Source organism: Mya arenaria, chromosome 6, assembly GCF_026914265.1.
Source record: "Mya arenaria isolate MELC-2E11 chromosome 6, ASM2691426v1".
NCBI classification, from domain to species: domain Eukaryota; kingdom Metazoa; phylum Mollusca; class Bivalvia; order Myida; family Myidae; genus Mya; species Mya arenaria.
The window spans coordinates 76,152,040-76,172,446 of NC_069127.1; the positions used below are offsets into that span (position 1 = coordinate 76,152,040).

Below are 20,407 nucleotides of genomic sequence, written 5' to 3' on the forward strand. Positions count from 1 at the left end.
ATGAATAAGGGGCAGAACTCAATCGGTATAAAAGCCAGCTATAGGCCTTCCTGTACGTTGTCTGTTGTCTATGGAAACATGTATACAAAGTTTCATTGAAATATATTGAGTTTTTTTTTTATTTTTTGCAACCTTGAACAAAGTGTGCTTCTACACTACCTCCAAATACACCAAGGCTATCACAATGCCCCAACTCTTTCTAACCAGGTATTCAATATATATAGCAACACTGTCTTGCGATAGAGCTAGCTTTGATAGTGACGCGGTAGAGTGTCCCCCTGCAGAGCGAGTTCAAACCGAATTTTGAGGACAAATTTTAAAATTGAGGGGGAATGTGTAATCGGGTATTTGCTATGTATATAGCAGTATTTATACTGTCCTGCGATAGAGCTAGTTTTTATAGTGACGCGGTAGAGTGTCCGCCTGCAAAGCGAAAGGTCGTGGGTTCAAACCGCGACAGTTGCACATAGCAAATTGTGCAATCTGTTACATTTGGCGCCAAATGTGGGGCCAGTGTTGCATGATAAGCCTGAAGATTTTAAAATTGAGGGGGAATGTGTAACCGGGTATTTGATATGTATATAGCGGCACTTATACTGTCTCGCTATAGAGCTAGCTTTTATAGTGCTCAGTAGACTGTCCCCCTGAAGAGCGAGAGGTCATGGGTTAGAACCCCGACAGGTGCACATAGCAATTTGTGCAATCTGTTAGATCTTTTCTTTGAAAAACGGTTGAGCTTATCAATTATTATAAACATGCATGTTAGTATGGTTATGGGCAAAGATTCAATCCATTTAATAAAGGGATTTACATAACATAGTAAATAAGCATTGACAATTATTCTAGTGTAAAAGCTTAAGCTGTTTAATCATGCATTAAACCATATGTAATGAGAATATGTAAAATTATGTATCATACTTTCTGACAATGATAATATTCTGGTAATGTTATTACAGCCATGCTCCATGCAGGAAAGACGTTGTTATAAGTGAGATTTCATTATTTAATAACATCTTGACTGGAATCTCAATAGTCCCAAAAGACATTTAAAGGCTTTTTGTTATTCTTGCACACTTATGCAGTGAGCAGTATGTTAATTGGAAATGACAAAAAATGATTTTTATCTAAAATACCTGGGAAAATAATTTTCCCATAAGTAAAACCTACATTATTTTTTGGCATTTTCTCTTATAAAAAACCTGTCTTCCTGATTCTCCTACTAGTCTTGAAACTTATGCTGTGACATTTGAATGCTATATTCTCCAAGACCACAGTTGTCAATTCTTATCAAACACATCCCAGATTCAAGAAAATCAGGTTCTTCCATTATGTCATGCATATATTAACTAAATATCTTGGGACTTTCCTGCCAGATGCTTAAAGGCAGAATATGGGACAATATTTCAGCCTTTGAGACTAAGAAAACAATAGGTTTGCTTCTGAGAAGAATAAGAAATGTTTGTGTTTAGTTTAATTTAGCTTTTTTTTTTCTTTTTTTTTTTTGGGGGGGGGGGGCACTCCCGCTATTCAAGGACAAAAAAATATATCAAAAAGAAAGTAAAAACAGTTATAAAGACATAGAACTATTATAATTATAAGGTCAAGAGCAACTTTAAGGGCCTCGCAACCAGAAACAAACCTATTATATTTGTCCCTACCTTATTTGAACCTTACCATATTGGTCCAAATAGATAATGCATGCCCAAATCGACTCACTGTGGCTTGTTTTGTGGGTAATTTGAATTGGTGGCACTCTAAAAATGCCTAGATTTCTTTTGAAGAAATAACATTTTAAACAACGTGCAAGGGGCTAGATTTAAAACCATGTGTGTCTATAAGGGCAAATACATTTAATGTAACAAGGTCAGGGTTCCCCCTGGGTTCTAAAAAGTTGTCGCCACTTTTTCGCGGGGGGTTAAGGGGGCCGCGATAGGCCCCCTTACGGGTCCAGGGCAGCGCCCTTGTGGGGGCCAAGGGGGCGAAGCCCCCTGAAGCTCATGGGGTTTAGTCATTTTAAGAGCCTTAAATTGCATTTAATTAGCACATTGTCGTGCAAATCATAACATTTTGTTGTACATGAAGCACAAGATATTAATAGCAAATTGTTATTCTGTTGACAAAATTCATTGTATATGGACTAGTATATAAATAAAAAAAATATTGCAAAAAATGTGAAACAAACATCAATATGTTGATTTCAGTCTAATGCCTGCATACAATAAAATAATGCATTTGTGAAATTATGAGATAAATTTAAAATAAATGGAAACTCGAAGAAATATACATTGTCAAACTAGGGCCATAACTTTCCTAATAGAAATTTGTCTACCTACTCTTTACTCCAGCCAACATATTAGAAGCCTTATAAAATGGGGTTTAATCCTATTTATTTGATTTCTGTTAATCTTTTTGACACTTTTAGAACTCTTAGAATGCTGCATTTATAGCAATTACAAATTGCGACAAAACCGAAAGCAAGTCTATTTTTAGCGCGTAAACGTCATTACGAAATTTGCATATCACGTGACTTTCCGACAACATAAAATTCTATGATTTGCATATTTAAAACTAACACGATAATTACGCAACAACAAGGCTGTTGAGCTAAATATTAAAATTGTTTGCTAATAAGAGACATAACAGTTAAAGGATGTCATTGTTTATCCGTGAAAGCAATAAAATTCTGCAATAATTAGCGAGGTGTTGACTGGGCCGTGACTGCTTGCCCTAATTATCGGATTAATTTTTGTTGTCGCGCCAGCAGATGCGCTTGATTTATGACAGTGACAGAATCGATTATCATGCAGAACGCATGGTCACCACTTACGTCATTTTAAGAAAATATTTTAGAAAAAAATCGTTGTCGCCATAAATTCGCCAAATTTGAAAAGTTGTCGCCACTTTTGCGATTTTGTCGCAAATGGCGACAATGGCGATCGCCAGCGGGAACCCTGAAGGTATAGGTAGGGTACTGCCATACAATGACCATATATATGTGTAAAGTGACCATATCTGATGTAACCTGCTTTGGTGACAGAGGAATTCTCTCTTCAGGCTCCTTATAATTAAACAACCATTTACATGAACACTTACACTGATAGCAAAGAAACTTCTTAAGCAGCTGAATTATACTTAAATCTGCATGACATGACAAAGCACTTTAAAATAGTTTCAGGCATTGTGAGGAAATAGATTTAAGTATGTTTACTTAGACAGCATTTTTTATGAACATATCCAAGGTTTTCTTAACGCAAGTAAAGCTAGATGACTTGTACACACTCGACTGAATGATTAGGCTTCTTAACCTAAAGAAAAGTTTATCATCCACTATCAGCTCTTACATTTTGAAAACCATATGTTATGTCATTACAAAGCTTATTAAACTATTATAAATAAACGCCCCAGCCATGTCACACTTAGAATCTTAGTCATAATAGTCAGAACCTAGGAAAGGCGTACATCTCTAGATCATACGCCCTTCATGTTAAAACTTAGTTTCTAAATGAAGCATGACCATAATGCTGAACATATTGCCCTGTTACAGAGATGAAAAAAACTTACCCCCTTTACGCCCCCGGGTGGGGGATTGTCCGACACAACCTCAGTAGGACCACCATTGTCATGGGGCATGTCTGAAATATACAAATAGTCCCATCAAACATCAGCAATGGAATTATGGTTCATATTCAGGTAAATACACACCAAAATATAAATCATTTACCAGAGTATGTCAGCTTAAGCCTTACGATTAATGTCAATATGTTTTGCCTATTAAGACTATGTAAACCAGTAAACCCCAGGGTGGGGCTAGTTTTGACCCAAGGGGCACAATATGAGCAATTGTCAATGGGGACCATCCATAAATATTCCCTTTATAGTTTGTTTGAAGTCTGCCCTATGGTCTGATTAGAGATATGCTTCAAGCAAAATATTGAGGCACAACTGATGATACACTATGACAGACACAGAGGGATCCTTAAAGCCCCCCCTAGCAATTCATGCCCAGGTCATCTAAAATATCAATGTGAGCTAAAAGCCCCCCCTAGCAATTCATGCCCAGGTCATCTAACATATCAATGTGAGCTAAAAGCTTCCCCTAGCAATTCATGCCAAGGTCATCTAACATATCAATGTGAGCTAAAAGCTTCCCCTAGCAATTCATGCCCAGGTCAGCTAAAATATCAATGTGAGCTAAAAGCTTCCCTTAGCAATTCATGCCCAGGTCATCTAATATATCAATGTGAGCTAAAAGCTCCCCCTAGCAATTCATGCCCAGGTCATCTAAAATATCAATGTGAGCTAAAAGCTCCCCCTAGCAATTCATGCCCAGGTCATCTAAAATATCAATGTGAGCTAAAAGCTTCCCCTAGCAATTCATGCCCAGGTCATCTAAAATATCAATGTGAGCTAAAAGCTTCCCCTAGCAATTCATGCCCAGGTCATCTAAAATATCAATGTGAGCTAAAAGCTTCCCCTAGCAATTCATGCCCAGGTCATCTTAAATATCAATGTGAGCTAAAAGCTTCCCCTAGCAATTCATGCCCAGGTCATCTAAAATATCAATGTGAGCTAAAAGCTCCCCCTAGCAATTCATGCCCAGGTCATCTAAAATATCAATGTGAGCTAAAAGCTTCCCCTAGCAATTCATGCCCAGGTCATCTAAAATATCAATGTGAGCTAAAAGCTCCCCCTAGCAATTCATGCCCAGGTCATCTAAAATATCAATGTGAGCTAAAAGCTCCCCCTAGCAATTCATGCCCAGGTCATCTAAAATATCAATGTGAGCTAAAAGCTCCCCCTAGCAATTCATGCCCAGGTCATCTAAAATATCAATGTGAGCTAAAAGCTCCCCCTAGCAATTCATGCCCAGGTCATCTAAAATATCAATGTGAGCTAAAAGCTTCCCCTAGCAATTCATGCCCAGGTCAGCTAAAATATCAATGTGAGCTAAAAGCTTCCCCTAGCAATTCATGCCCAGGTCAGCTAAAATATCAATGTGAGCTAAAAGCTTCCCCTAGCAATTCATGCCCAGGTCAGCTAAAATATCAATGTGAGCTAAAAGCTTCCCCTAGCAATTCATGCCCAGGTCATCTAAAATATCAATGTGAGCTAAAAGCTTCCCCTAGCAATTCATGCCCAGGTCATCTCAAATATCAATGTGAGCTAAAAGCTTCCCCTAGCAATTCATGCCCAGGTGAACTGAAATATCAATGTGAGCTAAAAGCTTCCCCTAGCAATTCATGCCCAGGTCAGCTAAAATATCAATGTGAGCTAAAAGCTTCCCCTAGCAATTCATGCCCAGGTCAGCTAAAATATCAATGTGAGCTAAAAGCTTCCCCTAGCAATTCATGCCCAGGTCAGCTAAAATATCAATGTGAGCTAAAAGCTTCCCCTAGCAATTCATGCCCAGGTCAGCTAAAATATCAATGTGAGCTAAAAGCTTCCCCTAGCAATTCATGCCCAGGTCATCTTAAATATCAATGTGAGCTAAAAGCTTCCCCTAGCAATTCATGCCCAGGTCATCTTAAATATCAATGTGAGCTAAAAGCTTCCCCTAGCAATTCATGCCCAGGTCATCTAAAATATCAATGTGAGCTAAAAGCTTCCCCTAGCAATTCATGCCAAGGTCATCTAAAATATCAATGTGAGCTAAAAGCTTCCCCTAGCAATTCATGCCAAGGTCATCTAAAATATCAATGTGAGCTAAAAGCTTCCCCTAGCAATTCATGCCCAGGTCATCTAAAATATCAATGTGAGCTAAAAGCTTCCCCTAGCAATTCATGCCCAGGTCATCTAAAATATCAATGTGAGCTAAAAGCTTCCCCTAGCAATTCATGCCCAGGTCATCTAAAATATCAATGTGAGCTAAAAGCTCCCCCTAGCAATTCATGCCCAGGTCAGCTAAAATATCAATGTGAGCTAAAAGCTTCCCTTAGCAATTCATGCCCAGGTCATCTAATATATCAATGTGAGCTAAAAGCTCCCCCTAGCAATTCATGCCCAGGTCATCTAAAATATCAATGTGAGCTAAAAGCTCCCCCTAGCAATTCATGCCCAGGTCATCTAAAATATCAATGTGAGCTAAAAGCTTCCCCTAGCAATTCATGCCCAGGTCATCTAAAATATCAATGTGAGCTAAAAGCTTCCCCTAGCAATTCATGCCCAGGTCATCTTAAATATCAATGTGAGCTAAAAGCTTCCCCTAGCAATTCATGCCCAGGTCATCTAAAATATCAATGTGAGCTAAAAGCTTCCCCTAGCAATTCATGCCCAGGTCATCTAAAATATCAATGTGAGCTAAAAGCTCCCCCTAGCAATTCATGCCCAGGTCATCTAAAATATCAATGTGAGCTAAAAGCTCCCCCTAGCAATTCATGCCCAGGTCATCTAAAATATCAATGTGAGCTAAAAGCTCCCCCTAGCAATTCATGCCCAGGTCATCTAAAATATCAATGTGAGCTAAAAGCTCCCCCTAGCAATTCATGCCCAGGTCATCTAAAATATCAATGTGAGCTAAAAGCTTCCCCTAGCAATTCATGCCCAGGTCAGCTAAAATATCAATGTGAGCTAAAAGCTTCCCCTAGCAATTCATGCCCAGGTCAGCTAAAATATCAATGTGAGCTAAAAGCTTCCCCTAGCAATTCATGCCCAGGTCAGCTAAAATATCAATGTGAGCTAAAAGCTTCCCCTAGCAATTCATGCCCAGGTCATCTAAAATATCAATGTGAGCTAAAAGCTTCCCCTAGCAATTCATGCCCAGGTCATCTCAAATATCAATGTGAGCTAAAAGCTTCCCCTAGCAATTCATGCCCAGGTGAACTGAAATATCAATGTGAGCTAAAAGCTTCCCCTAGCAATTCATGCCCAGGTCAGCTAAAATATCAATGTGAGCTAAAAGCTTCCCCTAGCAATTCATGCCCAGGTCAGCTAAAATATCAATGTGAGCTAAAAGCTTCCCCTAGCAATTCATGCCCAGGTCAGCTAAAATATCAATGTGAGCTAAAAGCTTCCCCTAGCAATTCATGCCCAGGTCAGCTAAAATATCAATGTGAGCTAAAAGCTTCCCCTAGCAATTCATGCCCAGGTCATCTTAAATATCAATGTGAGCTAAAAGCTTCCCCTAGCAATTCATGCCCAGGTCATCTTAAATATCAATGTGAGCTAAAAGCTTCCCCTAGCAATTCATGCCCAGGTCATCTAAAATATCAATGTGAGCTAAAAGCTTCCCCTAGCAATTCATGCCAAGGTCATCTAAAATATCAATGTGAGCTAAAAGCTTCCCCTAGCAATTCATGCCAAGGTCATCTAAAATATCAATGTGAGCTAAAAGCTTCCCCTAGCAATTCATGCCCAGGTCATCTAAAATATCAATGTGAGCTAAAAGCTTCCCCTAGCAATTCATGCCCAGGTCATCTAAAATATCAATGTGAGCTAAAAGCTTCCCCTAGCAATTCATGCCCAGGTCATCTAAAATATCAATGTGAGCTAAAAGCTCCCCCTAGCAATTCATGCCCAGGTCAGCTAAAATATCAATGTGAGCTAAAAGCTTCCCCTAGCAATTCATGCCAAGGTCAGCTAAAATATCAATGTGAGCTAAAGGCTTCCCCTAGCAATTCATGCCCAGGTCAGCTAAAATATCAATGTGAGCTAAAAGCTTCCCCTAGCAATTCATGCCCAGGTCAGCTTAAATATCAATGTGAGCTAAAAGCTTCCCCTAGCAATTCATGCCCAGGTCAGCTAAAATATCAATGTGAGCTAAAAGCTTCCCCTAGCAAATCATGCCCAGGTCAGCTAAAATATCAATGTGAGCTAAAAGCTTCCCCTAGCAATTCATGCCCAGGTCATCTAAAATATCAATGTGAGCTAAAAGCTTCCCCTAGCAATTCATGCCAAGGTCAGCTAAAATATCAATGTGAGCTAAAAGCTTCCCCTAGCAATTCATGCCAAGGTCAGCTAAAATATCAATGTGAGCTAAAAGCTTCCCCTAGCAATTCATGCCCAGGTCAGCTAAAATATCAATGTGAGCTAAAAGCTTCCCCTAGCAATTCATGCCCAGGTGAACTGAAATATCAATGTGAGCTAAAAGCTTCCCCTAGCAATTCATGCCCAGGTCATAAAAGCTTCCCCTAGCAATTCATGCCAAGGTCAGCTTAAATATCAATGTGAGCTAAAAGCTTCCCCTAGCAATTCATGCCAAGGTCAGCTAAAATATCAATGTGAGCTAAAAGCTTCCCCTAGCAATTCATGCCCAGGTCAGCTAAAATATCAATGTGAGCTAAAAGCTCCCCCTAGCAATTCATGCCCAGGTCAGCTAAAATATCAATGTGAGCTAAAAGCTTCCCCTAGCAATTCATGCCAAGGTCAGCTAAAATATCAATGTGAGCTAAAAGCTTCCCCTAGCAATTCATGCCCAGGTCAGCTTAAATATCAATGTGAGCTAAAAGCTTCCCCTAGCAATTCATGCCCAGGTCAGCTAAAATATCAATGTGAGCTAAAAGCTTCCCCTAGCAATTCATGCCCAGGTCAGCTAAAATATCAATGTGAGCTAAAAGCTCCCCCTAGCAATTCATGCCCAGGTCATCTTAAATATCAATGTGAGCTAAAAGCTTCCCCTAGCAATTCATGCCCAGGTCAGCTAAAATATCAATGTGAGCTAAAAGCTTCCCCTAGCAATTCATGCCCAGGTCAGCTAAAATATCAATGTGAGCTAAAAACTCCCCCTAGCAATTCATGCCCAGGTCATCTAAAATATCAATGTGAGCTAAAAGCTTCCCCTAGCAATTCATGCCAAGGTCAGCTAAAATATCAATGTGAGCTAAAAGCTTCCCCTAGCAATTCATGCCCAGGTCATCTAAAATATCAATGTGAGCTAAAAGCTCCCCCTAGCAATTCATGCCCAGGTCATCTTAAATATCAATGTGAGCTAAAAGCTTCCCCTAGCAATTCATGCCCAGGTCATCTTAAATATCAATGTGAGCTAAAAGCTTCCCCTAGCAATTCATGCCCAGGTCATCTAAAATATCAATGTGAGCTAAAAGCTTCCCCTAGCAATTCATGCCCAGGTGAACTAAAATATCAATGTGAGCTAAAAGCTTCCCCTAGCAATTCATGCCCAGGTGAACTGAAATATCAATGTGAGCTAAAAGCCCCCCCCCCCCCTAGCAATTCATGCCCAGGTGATTTGAAATATCAATGTGAGCTAAAAGCTCCCCCTAGCAATTAATGCCCAGGTGAACTGAAATATCAATGTGAGATAAAAGCCCCCCCCCCCCTAGCAATTCATGCCCAGGTGATTTGAAATATCAATGTGAGCTAAAAGCTCCCCCTAGCAATTAATGCCCAGGTGAACTGAAATATCAATGTGAGCTAAAAGCCCCCCCCCCCCCCTAGCAATTAATGCCCAGGTGATTTGAAATATCAATGTGAGCTAAAAGCCCCCCCCCCCCCTAGCAATTCATGCCCAGGTGATTTGAAATATCAATGTGAGCTAAAAGCTCCCCCTAGCAATTAATGCCCAGGTGAACTGAAATATCAATGTGAGATAAGTACTATTGAATTACTTTCATTTCCCTTACTTGTTACCCAACACTACCTACGAAAAATAGCGCCAACCCTACTGTTTTATAGTCTGTGAAAAAGATATAAATGTAACCAAATCTCTTCTTTTTGGCCTATTTTCTCTCTCCTTATATTAGCCTATTAGCATGTACATTCTTTCCTAATATGATTTGCAATGAATTTGGATCTACTTCAAATAATACCAAAAATTTCAATGAAAGTTTTAATAAAAGTATGCATTTTCCGCCCACGATTTGACAAGACATGAAATATGTGTGCAAATATTGTCGTTTTTTGTTTAATGAAAATGGTTGAATGCTTAACGAGGCACATTTCACATTACACTTTAGCATCTATGAAAGCAAGTTAACCATTACAAATTTATTGTTCATTATTTGCAAGGTAAACATCTTATAATCATGGTCCATGAAATGTTATTTAAAGCTATTCAACCAAGACAGATTGAACCATTCACTTTCACCAAGTTAACAATTATTATCCTGGGCTTGCATCGGTATCAGCTTAACATTAAAAGAATATTATGAATAAAATTATGTATTCACCAAAACTAAACTATAAATCATACAATCTCCTTCATATACTTACCATGTAAATAATACTTAATGTTTAACATGCACAAAAACAGAGGTGTGATTAACAGGCAAAATGTCTGAAGAGCATCTTTGTTCTTTTTGGTATCTTTTCTTTTTATTAGCAGTTAACTGATTCCTTTTAAATGTTTAAGGGTTCCTAACAATGAAAGAGACTAAATATGTCTTTAAAGGACGCACTTATAGGTTGGCAAATAGTAACTTCTGAGACAAGGTGAATCTGGACTGAATACAAGTAATGCAAATTGTTACTAATTGATTAAACACAGAGATTGACTGCTTGCATTAATGGTCAAATATCACCGTTGAAAGTGGCAAAGCTGACAATACTACACAGGACAATACTGCAGTTCACAAAACGTTTCCTAAGTAATGCTGACAATGTTTGTTGGAATATTTGGTAAACCCTGGCCCAAATCAACAATATTCTGAAAGAAAACACTTAAATGTATCAATATTAGTTCTGGTTTAATGGATAATGCCATTTTAAGAAAGAGTCACTTTCAACAATATTCAAAGATGTAGGTAAGAACTTATTACTTTTTGAAACCTCTGGTACAACAGGGAGGTTACAATGGGGTAAATCATGGTACTTACTGGACATCTCAAAGCCAATGGGTGCCTGTGTGGGGGGCGGAGGCTGATATCCCGAGTCCATTGCAGGGTACATGCCACCCTGGGGTGGGGCCTGAGATCTAGGGTCCATTGCAGGGTACAGGCCACCCTGGGGTGGAGCTGGAGCTACTGAAGCTTCAAAAGAATGACAGACAATATAGAATACTGTTTCTTAATATTCCAAAAACAGATCGTGACCCATAATGCATATCAATTTTTAATATATCCATAATGTACATGTAGTAACTAAAAACACATAAATTAAATGTACATGCAGTAACTTAAAACAGACTTTAAAAACAAGAGTGCTGCTGAGTCAACACTTACACCCGTCTTTTCAGTCGGACAAAGCTAGAGTTATGGGTCATGATATACATGTGCATACTGCCACTGGCAACATGTGGACCAAGCTTCATTTGAATAACTTTAATGTTTTTAGGGTTATGGCCAAAGTGAAAGTTATCTGACACGCCAATGAAAACAACACTGCCAACAACATCAACATCAAGGCTAAGATTATACCTTTTTCTTCAATAATCAGATAAGCTTCTGAAATCATTAACAGAAGAAAACCCGGTCATCTGTCTAATCTAGCTTAGTAGTAAAGATATTTAAATTGATATATTTGTTGTTTCATAAAAGACAAACTTCATGTTTAATTCCACTGATAAATACCTATAAATTAACCTGAGGTTCCAATTTCTCGAAACTTCTTAAGCTTAACAGGCTCAATAAGATGCTTATTTCAATTAGCCAAAATACATACTTATATTGACTTTTGATAAAGGAAAAGTGGTTTATTGTGATAACCATACAGATAATTACTATCTAAAGTATAAAAAAAACTCGTAAAGGTGAATATAATGCTAATAATTGAAAAACAAAAATAGTGAGTTTAGCTTAAACCTGTTATAAGGCACTTAAAAAGTTTCAAGAAATTGGGGCCAGTAGTTTATAGAAAGTAACAAAGCTGTAAAAATAGGTGTTAATGTCAAGAAAAATATGAGATACATCATGTCTTACCAGTATTACCGAACATGTCATTTCAAATCTTTAAGAAGTCCCCTCATTACATGAGTTCCAGAATAAATAACAACCAAGATAACATAATCCACAACACACAACATGCATGCTACACAATGTTTGGTAAGTAAAATATAACATGTACATCACTGGGTAAAGAGAACCAGAAAAAGGCGTAGACATCAATTTTATATGAACTATTCATAATCAATATACCCATCTGCTCATACTTCTATTGAAGCAAAATGATAATATTCCTTAAAAAAGATCTTAATGACATTTGAATACAAGTATTAAAAGAGCTGAAAGTGCTTTCATTTCTTAAATGGTTGTAAAGATATAATTTATGTCTTATAATTTAGAAGTTGCTTAAAAATAATAAACTTAGCTTTGTTGACCATGTATGCCATAGAAAATGAACATAATATAGCAACAAAATTATAATAACAGTGGGCATTGACATTAATGCTGAAGATAATTCTTTGTATGATTTCACTCCCATACATACAGCAGCAGCATTGGGATATCTCCATGTAACTGCCATGTGAATTCTCTTCGGTGCTTACTGACCCAGTTTTTAAAATGTCCAAGAGTTCATCAAGGAAAACATTCAGATTAAGTTTCATAAATATTGGATCAAACACAACGCCTGTAGTGTGTTGCTGAGAATTTTGACCTAATGATTGACCCTATATAACCCATTTTTACAAGCAGTCGATATTTCATCAAGGAGTTCATTCTGACAAAGTTTGAACATAATCTGACTACAACTATAATTATGCATACTAACGATAACAATGAATACTAATACTATGAGAACGACCCCTTCAAGGTGACAACTGAGATCAAAGTGCCGATATTAAAGATAACTAACAGTATTCTAATGTATCATTGCTTGTTCTGTTGGATTATCAAAAATGCTTGTTATGGGTAATTAATCATACAACACAGTTGCAAAATGTACCCTAATTCTTACATGTAAATATCATTAGGAAGAGGAAGAAATAGTTGATTCTGTATCATATGTCTCATTGATTGTATCTCATTGTCAGAACAATGAAAACATCTAAAAAATATTCATATGAGGAATTAGTAATACCAGGCACAGTAAACTAAATTCAGTGGCAAGAGTAAACTGTTTACAATTCTCAGATACACATGAGTATATCAAACCCTCATTCAGCCTATAAATCTCCTCTAAGAACCAAGATAAACAATCTTGAAACAAGACTTCAACTACATTTTGATTTTATCGCAGACTCATGTATAATATCTTTATGTTACTTCTTGTGCAAATAAACATAAAACCAAATTTTTGGTGATATTCTATAGTTATTTTACAAACACATACATTTTCCTACATTATTGTACCTTCAAAAATTCTTGAATTAAAGTTTGGTGCCCAAATATCTGTTAAAGATGTATAAAAAAAGTGTGGGCTTCAAATGGCATGATACACTATAGTGTAATATATTTTTGCTGTGAGTTAATGTTGATATTTGAAAGTGAACAAGTATCTTGATAATATTTAGTGAACAGATACCTGAATGTTGTTACTAACCTGAACAAATATACCTGAATGTTGTTACAGTGGAAACTCACTAAACCGGACAAGGTCCGGACTGAGCAAAATTTCCGGTTTAGTGAGGATTCCGGTTTAGTGAGGATTTGATGTACGGAGTAAGATTACTCAAAATATTAACTGAGTTAACCTTTAAAGGGAAGTCGACGTTTAGACGGAGGTTGAGACATGATTAAAGCACATGCAAAAGTGATAAACATAATTAAACATTTCTGCGTTTTTACAATCATCTTTTTTCCAAGTCTTAAAATAAAACAACTCGCGTAATTTAATGCTTGTTAAGTATGTTTGATAGTTTAATTAACGCAACGCTCTAATTTGATTAAATCATAGAAGTCTTTAGATAAAACAACCCTCCAAAATGATCACTTAATAACCGTTTCTAGTTCTTTACTTTCTGCAACAAACAAATTAATGTTTCAATCAATTTTCTTTTCACAAGTTTGATTATCGTTTGATTATCGCGCGGCAGTCAATCCACAGCGCAATAATCATTATCGATTATCGAGTTAACACAACATCACAGGTGCAATATTGAACGACGCACCGGCTGTCAAAACAAAGTGACACGCGATTCGCGAATTCCTAATACACAAAATCATTTTGACATGTTTGAACAAATATACGTCCGGTTTTGTGAGGTAAAATTACGTTGACAACTAACAAATTTTCTCGATTTTTTGTCCGGTATCCGGAATTCCGAGGTTCCGGTTTTGTAGGGATTATTTTACATTGAAAATAGAAGGGGAAAACCGGGACTCTGAAAAAAGTCCGGTATCCCGAGGATTCCGGTTTTGTGGAGATCCGGTTTAGTGAGTTTCCACTGTACTAACCTGAACAAATATACCTGAATGTTGGTACTAACCTAAACAAATATACCTGAATGTTGGTACTAACCTGAACAAATATACCTGAATGTTGGTACTAACCTGAACAAATATACCTGAATGTTGGTACTAACCTGAACAAATATACCTGAATGTTGTTACTAACCTGAACAAATATACCTGAATGTTGTTACTAACCTGAACAAATATACCTGAATGTTGTTACTAACCTGAACAAATATACCTGAATGTTGTTACTAACCTGAACAAATAACTGAATGATACTAAAGTGACCAAATAACTGAATTGTACTAAAGTGAACAAATAACAAAATAGTACTAAAGTGAACAAATAACTGAATGGTACTAAAGCGAACAAAATACGGAATGGTACTAAAGTGAACAAATAACTGAACGGTACTAAAGTGAACAATTAACTGAATGGTACTAAAGTGAACAAATAACTGAATGGTACTTAACTGAACAATACCTGAATGTTCAGGTACTAAAGTGAACAAATACCCCAATGCTGGTACTAAAGTGAACAAATACCTGAATGTTCAGGTACTAAAGTGAACAAATACCTGAATGCTGGTACTAAAGTAAACAAATACCTGAATGCTGGTACTTAAGTTAACAAATACCTGAATGTTCAGGTACTAAAGTGAACAAATACCAGAATGTTGGTACTAAAGTGAACAAATACCTGAATGTTGGTACTAAAGTGAACAAATACCTGAATGTTGGTACTTAAGTGAAAAAATACCTGAATGTTGGTACCTAAGTTAACAAATACCTGAATGCTCAGGTACTAAAGTGAACAAATACCCGAATGCTGGTACTAAAGTTACAAAATACCTGAACGTTTAGGTACTTAAGTGAACAAATACCTGAATGTTGTTACTAAAGTCAACAAATACCTGAATGTTGGTGCTTAAGTGAAAAAATACCTGAATGTTGGTACTTAAGTGAAAAACTACCTGAATCTTGGTACAAAAGTGAACAATTACCTGAACGTTTATACTTAAGTGAAAAAATACCTGAACATTGGTACGTAAGTGAACAAATACCTGAATGTTGGCACTAAAGTTCACAAACACCTGAATGTTGGTACTTAAGTGAACAAATACCTGAATGTTGGTACTTAAGTTAACAAACACCTGAATGTTGGTACTTAAGTTAACAAATACCTGAATGTTGGTACTTAAGTTAACAACACCTGAATGTTGGTACTTAAGTACACAAATACCTGAATGTTCAGGTACTAAAGTGAACAAATACCCCAATGCTGGTACTTAGTGAACAAATACCTGAATGTTGGTACTAAAGTTAACAAATACCTGAATGTTCAGGTACTAAAGTGAACAAATAACTGAAAGTTTGTACTAAAGTGAACAAATACCTGAATGTTCAGGTACTAAAGTCAACAAATACCTGAATGTTGGTACTAAAGTGAACAAACACCTGAATGTTGGTACTTAAGTGAACAAATACCTGAATGTTGGTACTTAAGTGAATAAATAACTGAATGTTCAGGTACTTAAGTAAACAAATAACTGAATGTTGGTACTTAATTGAATAAATAACTGAATGTTCAGGTACTTAAGTAAACAAATAACTGAATGTTTGTAGTAAAGTGAACAATGTTGTTAGTAAAGTGAACAAATACTGAAACGTTGGTACTTATTTGAACAAATACCTGAATGTTGATAAATGTATTCTCTAGCAACTGTAGGAAGGAAATAGATAGATGTATGATGTAAGCTTAAGATAAATGGAATGAATGTACATGCAAACACATTTGGGAGTGATAACTATGCCACCAATCAATTTATTGATCTCTAGTTGTATAGTAGACCTACATAGAATTTCCATAATTCCTGAAAAAATAGGAGCTTACCTGATGGGAAATACATTCAGAATGACAGTTAGCTACACTGTAGCCCTGTTATCCTGGAAAACTGATTAACCTCCACAAGTATGTTCGAAGCAGCTTTGTATCAAGCTCCAAGACCATTAACTGTACTACAGAATTCTCTATGCACTACAAGGAAACACAATGTCATATAACTCTGATTTCAAAAGTTTTCACAGATTTCTAAAGGATATCACAAACATGAGAGTATATTATATGAAGATATAAATTCCCTGAATAACACTATATTATCCATTTTATGAAATGCTCACATAAATGAGATACACAAGTTGATGCAATAACATCATAATACACAATCTATTTTCAAAAGCAAAAATGAGATGTCGAATCACTGAGCTACATCATAGAATGTGATTGTTTGCAGAATATCAGAAACATGTATTTCAAAAGTTAAGAAATCCTAGAACAAACAAACACATGAACATTACTAGTCGATATTCCAACCAAGTATCAAGTTGGCCTCTTGACAGCAAATTTATCACCAAATAGTGACCTGTCAGTGTTTTATCATGTGCAAGTATGATAGCTTATGGATTCTTGATAACCTGACAAGTTGGCGATAGGCGAGAGTCCAGATAACACATATAAGGTAATGATCAATAGCAATACCTATAATGAGATTTTTCCCTGAAGAGGTAGGAAAACCATCCAGTTTTGTATAACACTAATATAGCTGAAAGTGAATATCAAAGCACACACTGGATTTAATATACTTGTACCATGTTTGAGAGTGTTATCTTGTTTTTGTCTAAACATTAACGCCCATATCAGAGTGGGCACATTTAGAATGGGCACAACCTTCAATAAACTATTATGGTATGCGGATGAATTAAAATGCTATCAACATTATTATACAACATGCTATTTGTTGAAGTTGTCCTTGACAATATGGTGTTAATAGTTATATGTTACCTGCAACCCTTGTGTTTAAAATTATATGCTTCTGTTAAAGCGCTGGTGAATAATCTTAATAAATCTGCTTGGGGTTTTCCGTTAATATTACATTTATAAGCACTGCAGACTTCATACAGAAAGATAGCATTTGTTGCTGGGGAAAATATAGCTACTCCTGGATGTTATTAAAATTTTAATATTTTCAGAAATTAGACTTTTCAATGCACAAGCCAAAATTCTTTCATTATAGAACATGGCATCTGTAGTTCAAACATTAGTCCTGCTATATTAAACAGGGGTGGATTCAGGATTTGATGTTACTGAGGGCGTAACCTTTTGACCTGCCCCTGTCCCTCAAAACTGAAATTTATATGGTTTAAAGTATAGGCAGGGGGTTTGGAGGACACCCCCATAAAAGTATTTGTCAATTTCTAGTCGGGTGCATTTTGTTTTTTCTCCAATATTAAATTTAAAAGTTTAATTGGAAAATAATATGGGGGAGGTTCCCCCCTCCTCCCCTGGATCTGCTAATGTAAAATACAGAAATTGAGCAAGCCGAAAAAAAGCATTTAACCTCCAGTTTGTTCAGTTGGGGGAGCGTTTGCCTAACATAATCAAACTATTCTGTTTGTATCCCTGTTGCAACATAGCGCATAGACTGCAAGCGGGGGAAGCAAACATTTTCGCAAACATGTTAATTGAGCCAAGCGTTATATGATTTCCACTCTTCTTTCTGCAGGCACGGCTGGATTGCAATATTCACCACACAATTGACAAATCAGGTGCATAATGTTCATCCTTAATTCTTATTTGACTAGGGGACATGCACATAAATATAATTATAAATAGGGAGAACCAACACCACATGGTATATATGGGTGACACCTAACCATGGCATGCGTGCAGTTTTACAACTAACACTTACATACAGATCCTGGCAATGGACGATATGATATTTGGGTGACATGATGGGGTTTTCCTGTACATAGAAACACAAAAAACTAATAATACTACTAATAATAACTACTGATGCAATACACGGTGATTACCATATACCTATACTATTTTTTACAAAACATGTATACTCGGTAACATTTAAATACAATCACATAATTATATACCATAAATTATAATATCAAGAATTGTTTTCGAATGCTTCATGAATGGGTATCACGATCAGATCTATAACGTTAGTTTAGAGCTTTTCATTAATTTTCGTGTGATTTTAGAGAATAGGAGATTCTTCCTCAATAAAGTAATGTCATCAAAGTTAGTTTTATATAACAGCAATTTCTATGATAATAATAAATTTACCCATGGGACATAATGGCTTTTACTGAGATACGCTACAGCACGTCATGGATATTGTTTGTGTGATTGTAACATTTAAGTAGTAAATGAATTTTAAACAAACAGTTTGAACAATGATAACTTTTTAATGAAAACTAAATTCAAATTTTGTTCTAGTAATTTTGAAACTTATCGCGTACAATAATCTCTGTTCTTCCAACAAAGATGAGCGGACCTATTAGTACAAACTCTTCCTAACGGGGTAAAAGTCCTTTAGCAGGTATATTTTAGTATCAATTAACTTATTAAAAACACTCAATTTCCAGTGACCTACTTTTCATGTTTGGGGGATGAGTGAAAGCCATTCTGCTAGCAGGGTACAATTTATTTTACAATCTTCTATTTGTACCAACGGCACCTATTGAAATACCTGCGCATCGCGGTAAGCCACATTGCGGCAATATGCAGTGTGCATGTTTTCGGAAATTGCATGCAGTAGCAGCAGATAAACGCGGTGATAACACGCACCACGGCATTGGCTACCACAGAAACTATCCCCATAATTTACCACCATAACGCAATATCTTCCGTGATAGCACACTCGCTTCTCACCTAAGCGACCTGGGTTCGATTCCTGGCCTGGGCACACATGAGTTTGATTTTTGGTTACCAAGCCGGAAAAGTGGGTTTCCGACAGGTACATGCAAATGACAACACCAAAACCTTGGAAAGACATCAACATCTTTCATTGTTACATAATTGCACTACTGATTTGGTCAATATTGTATTATATAATGTACATCTTCTTGCAATTAAAATGATGCAAACAGGAGCCTTATAATGATTTAAAGAGGGTTTTTTGTTCATTACAAACTTATCTGCTCATATATATTGATTTAAACATACTCATTTAACAGTTTAAGATATTATACCCAGGTAATAGAATATAAGGTTTTACTTTTTATTAAAATAAAGATTAAAATAAATATCTGAATGTGTATTGTTCTTCTAAATTGAGAGCATTATAAAATATTACGGAACATATCTACTTGTGACTAATTTCTAAAATTAACAAACAAATGCTTACCATTAGCAGGACCTGCATTTGCCAACTCAAAACCAATTGCCTGATGATCCATTTTGGAGTTTATTTCATGTCCATTCCAGAAGTTATTTCAAAAGAATTCAGTCCAGTAGAACTTTTCAACCACCTACTCAATGTAATATGTATTTATTTAACGACCCCACCCAGGCCAAATATAGATTCAAATCTGCCAGTTGGAAATATTTCAAAATTGCGAAGTCAAAAACGCTGTTACTATGATTTTTGTTGCCTGTTTCGAAACATTTTTTTTATTGTATATAACAAACAACAAGAACCTGGTTTAATTGTTCGAACACAGTCACTTCTGCAAAGTGAAACCAGATTCGTTTTGCTTCACTGAAGCGATTCGGCAATATTATTTTTATTTTTTTGTTCAGAGTAGGCGGTAGCAGACAACGTTTATCTTTAAAATGTTAAATGCAGCGGTTACAGAAAACTAATATTTCACGGAGAGAAAACACATGTATTTTACAGCACGAAGACCTTCTTTCAAATGCAAAGCCTATTCAATTATTTCGTTCGAACACTTTAGCTTAATTTAAGGACCAAAAGGGATTGGCAATTTTCCGATACATTATACAGTAAAGGTCCGTGCACGCAAATAATCTTTTCAAGAGATATAAAAAGTAATAAACACTTTGCAAGAACTATGCACATCATATGATCAGACACATTCGTAGCATACTTTTATACTGTTACACCACTGAACACTGAAATGTGTGTGCCCATTTTTTAATGATAGTAATTGTTTTTAAATATGGTTAATAGGTCGGTGATTTTATAATGTGGGTATGTTATATCAGTACCGAGGTCGAGGTCAATATTTCACAATTAGTGACATTTAATCCTAAATAAATACATGTTTAACAGTCCCGGGTCCAGAAAATCAAAAAGTAGTAGTGATGGCTTGTCTGCGGTAGAGGGTACGTGTCCCCGTAGAACCACTGCTTTCCGATTTTGTCACAAA

General features: G+C 36.5%; 1 protein-coding gene across 1 annotated transcript; it reads right to left on the reverse strand.

Moving 5' to 3' along the window:
- Positions 1-38: 38 nt before the first annotated feature.
- LOC128238049 (splicing factor 3B subunit 4-like) lies at positions 39-19,811 on the reverse strand. Its single transcript, XM_052953615.1, has 6 exons — positions 19,423-19,811; positions 17,971-18,024; positions 10,767-10,919; positions 3,562-3,632; positions 3,008-3,058; positions 39-68 (listed from the first exon to the last, which is right to left on the reverse strand). The coding sequence occupies exons 1-6, from the start codon at positions 19,472-19,474 to the stop codon at positions 39-41; spliced, it is 411 nt and encodes a 136-aa protein (XP_052809575.1). The 5' UTR covers positions 19,475-19,811.
- Positions 19,812-20,407: the final 596 nt, after the last annotated feature.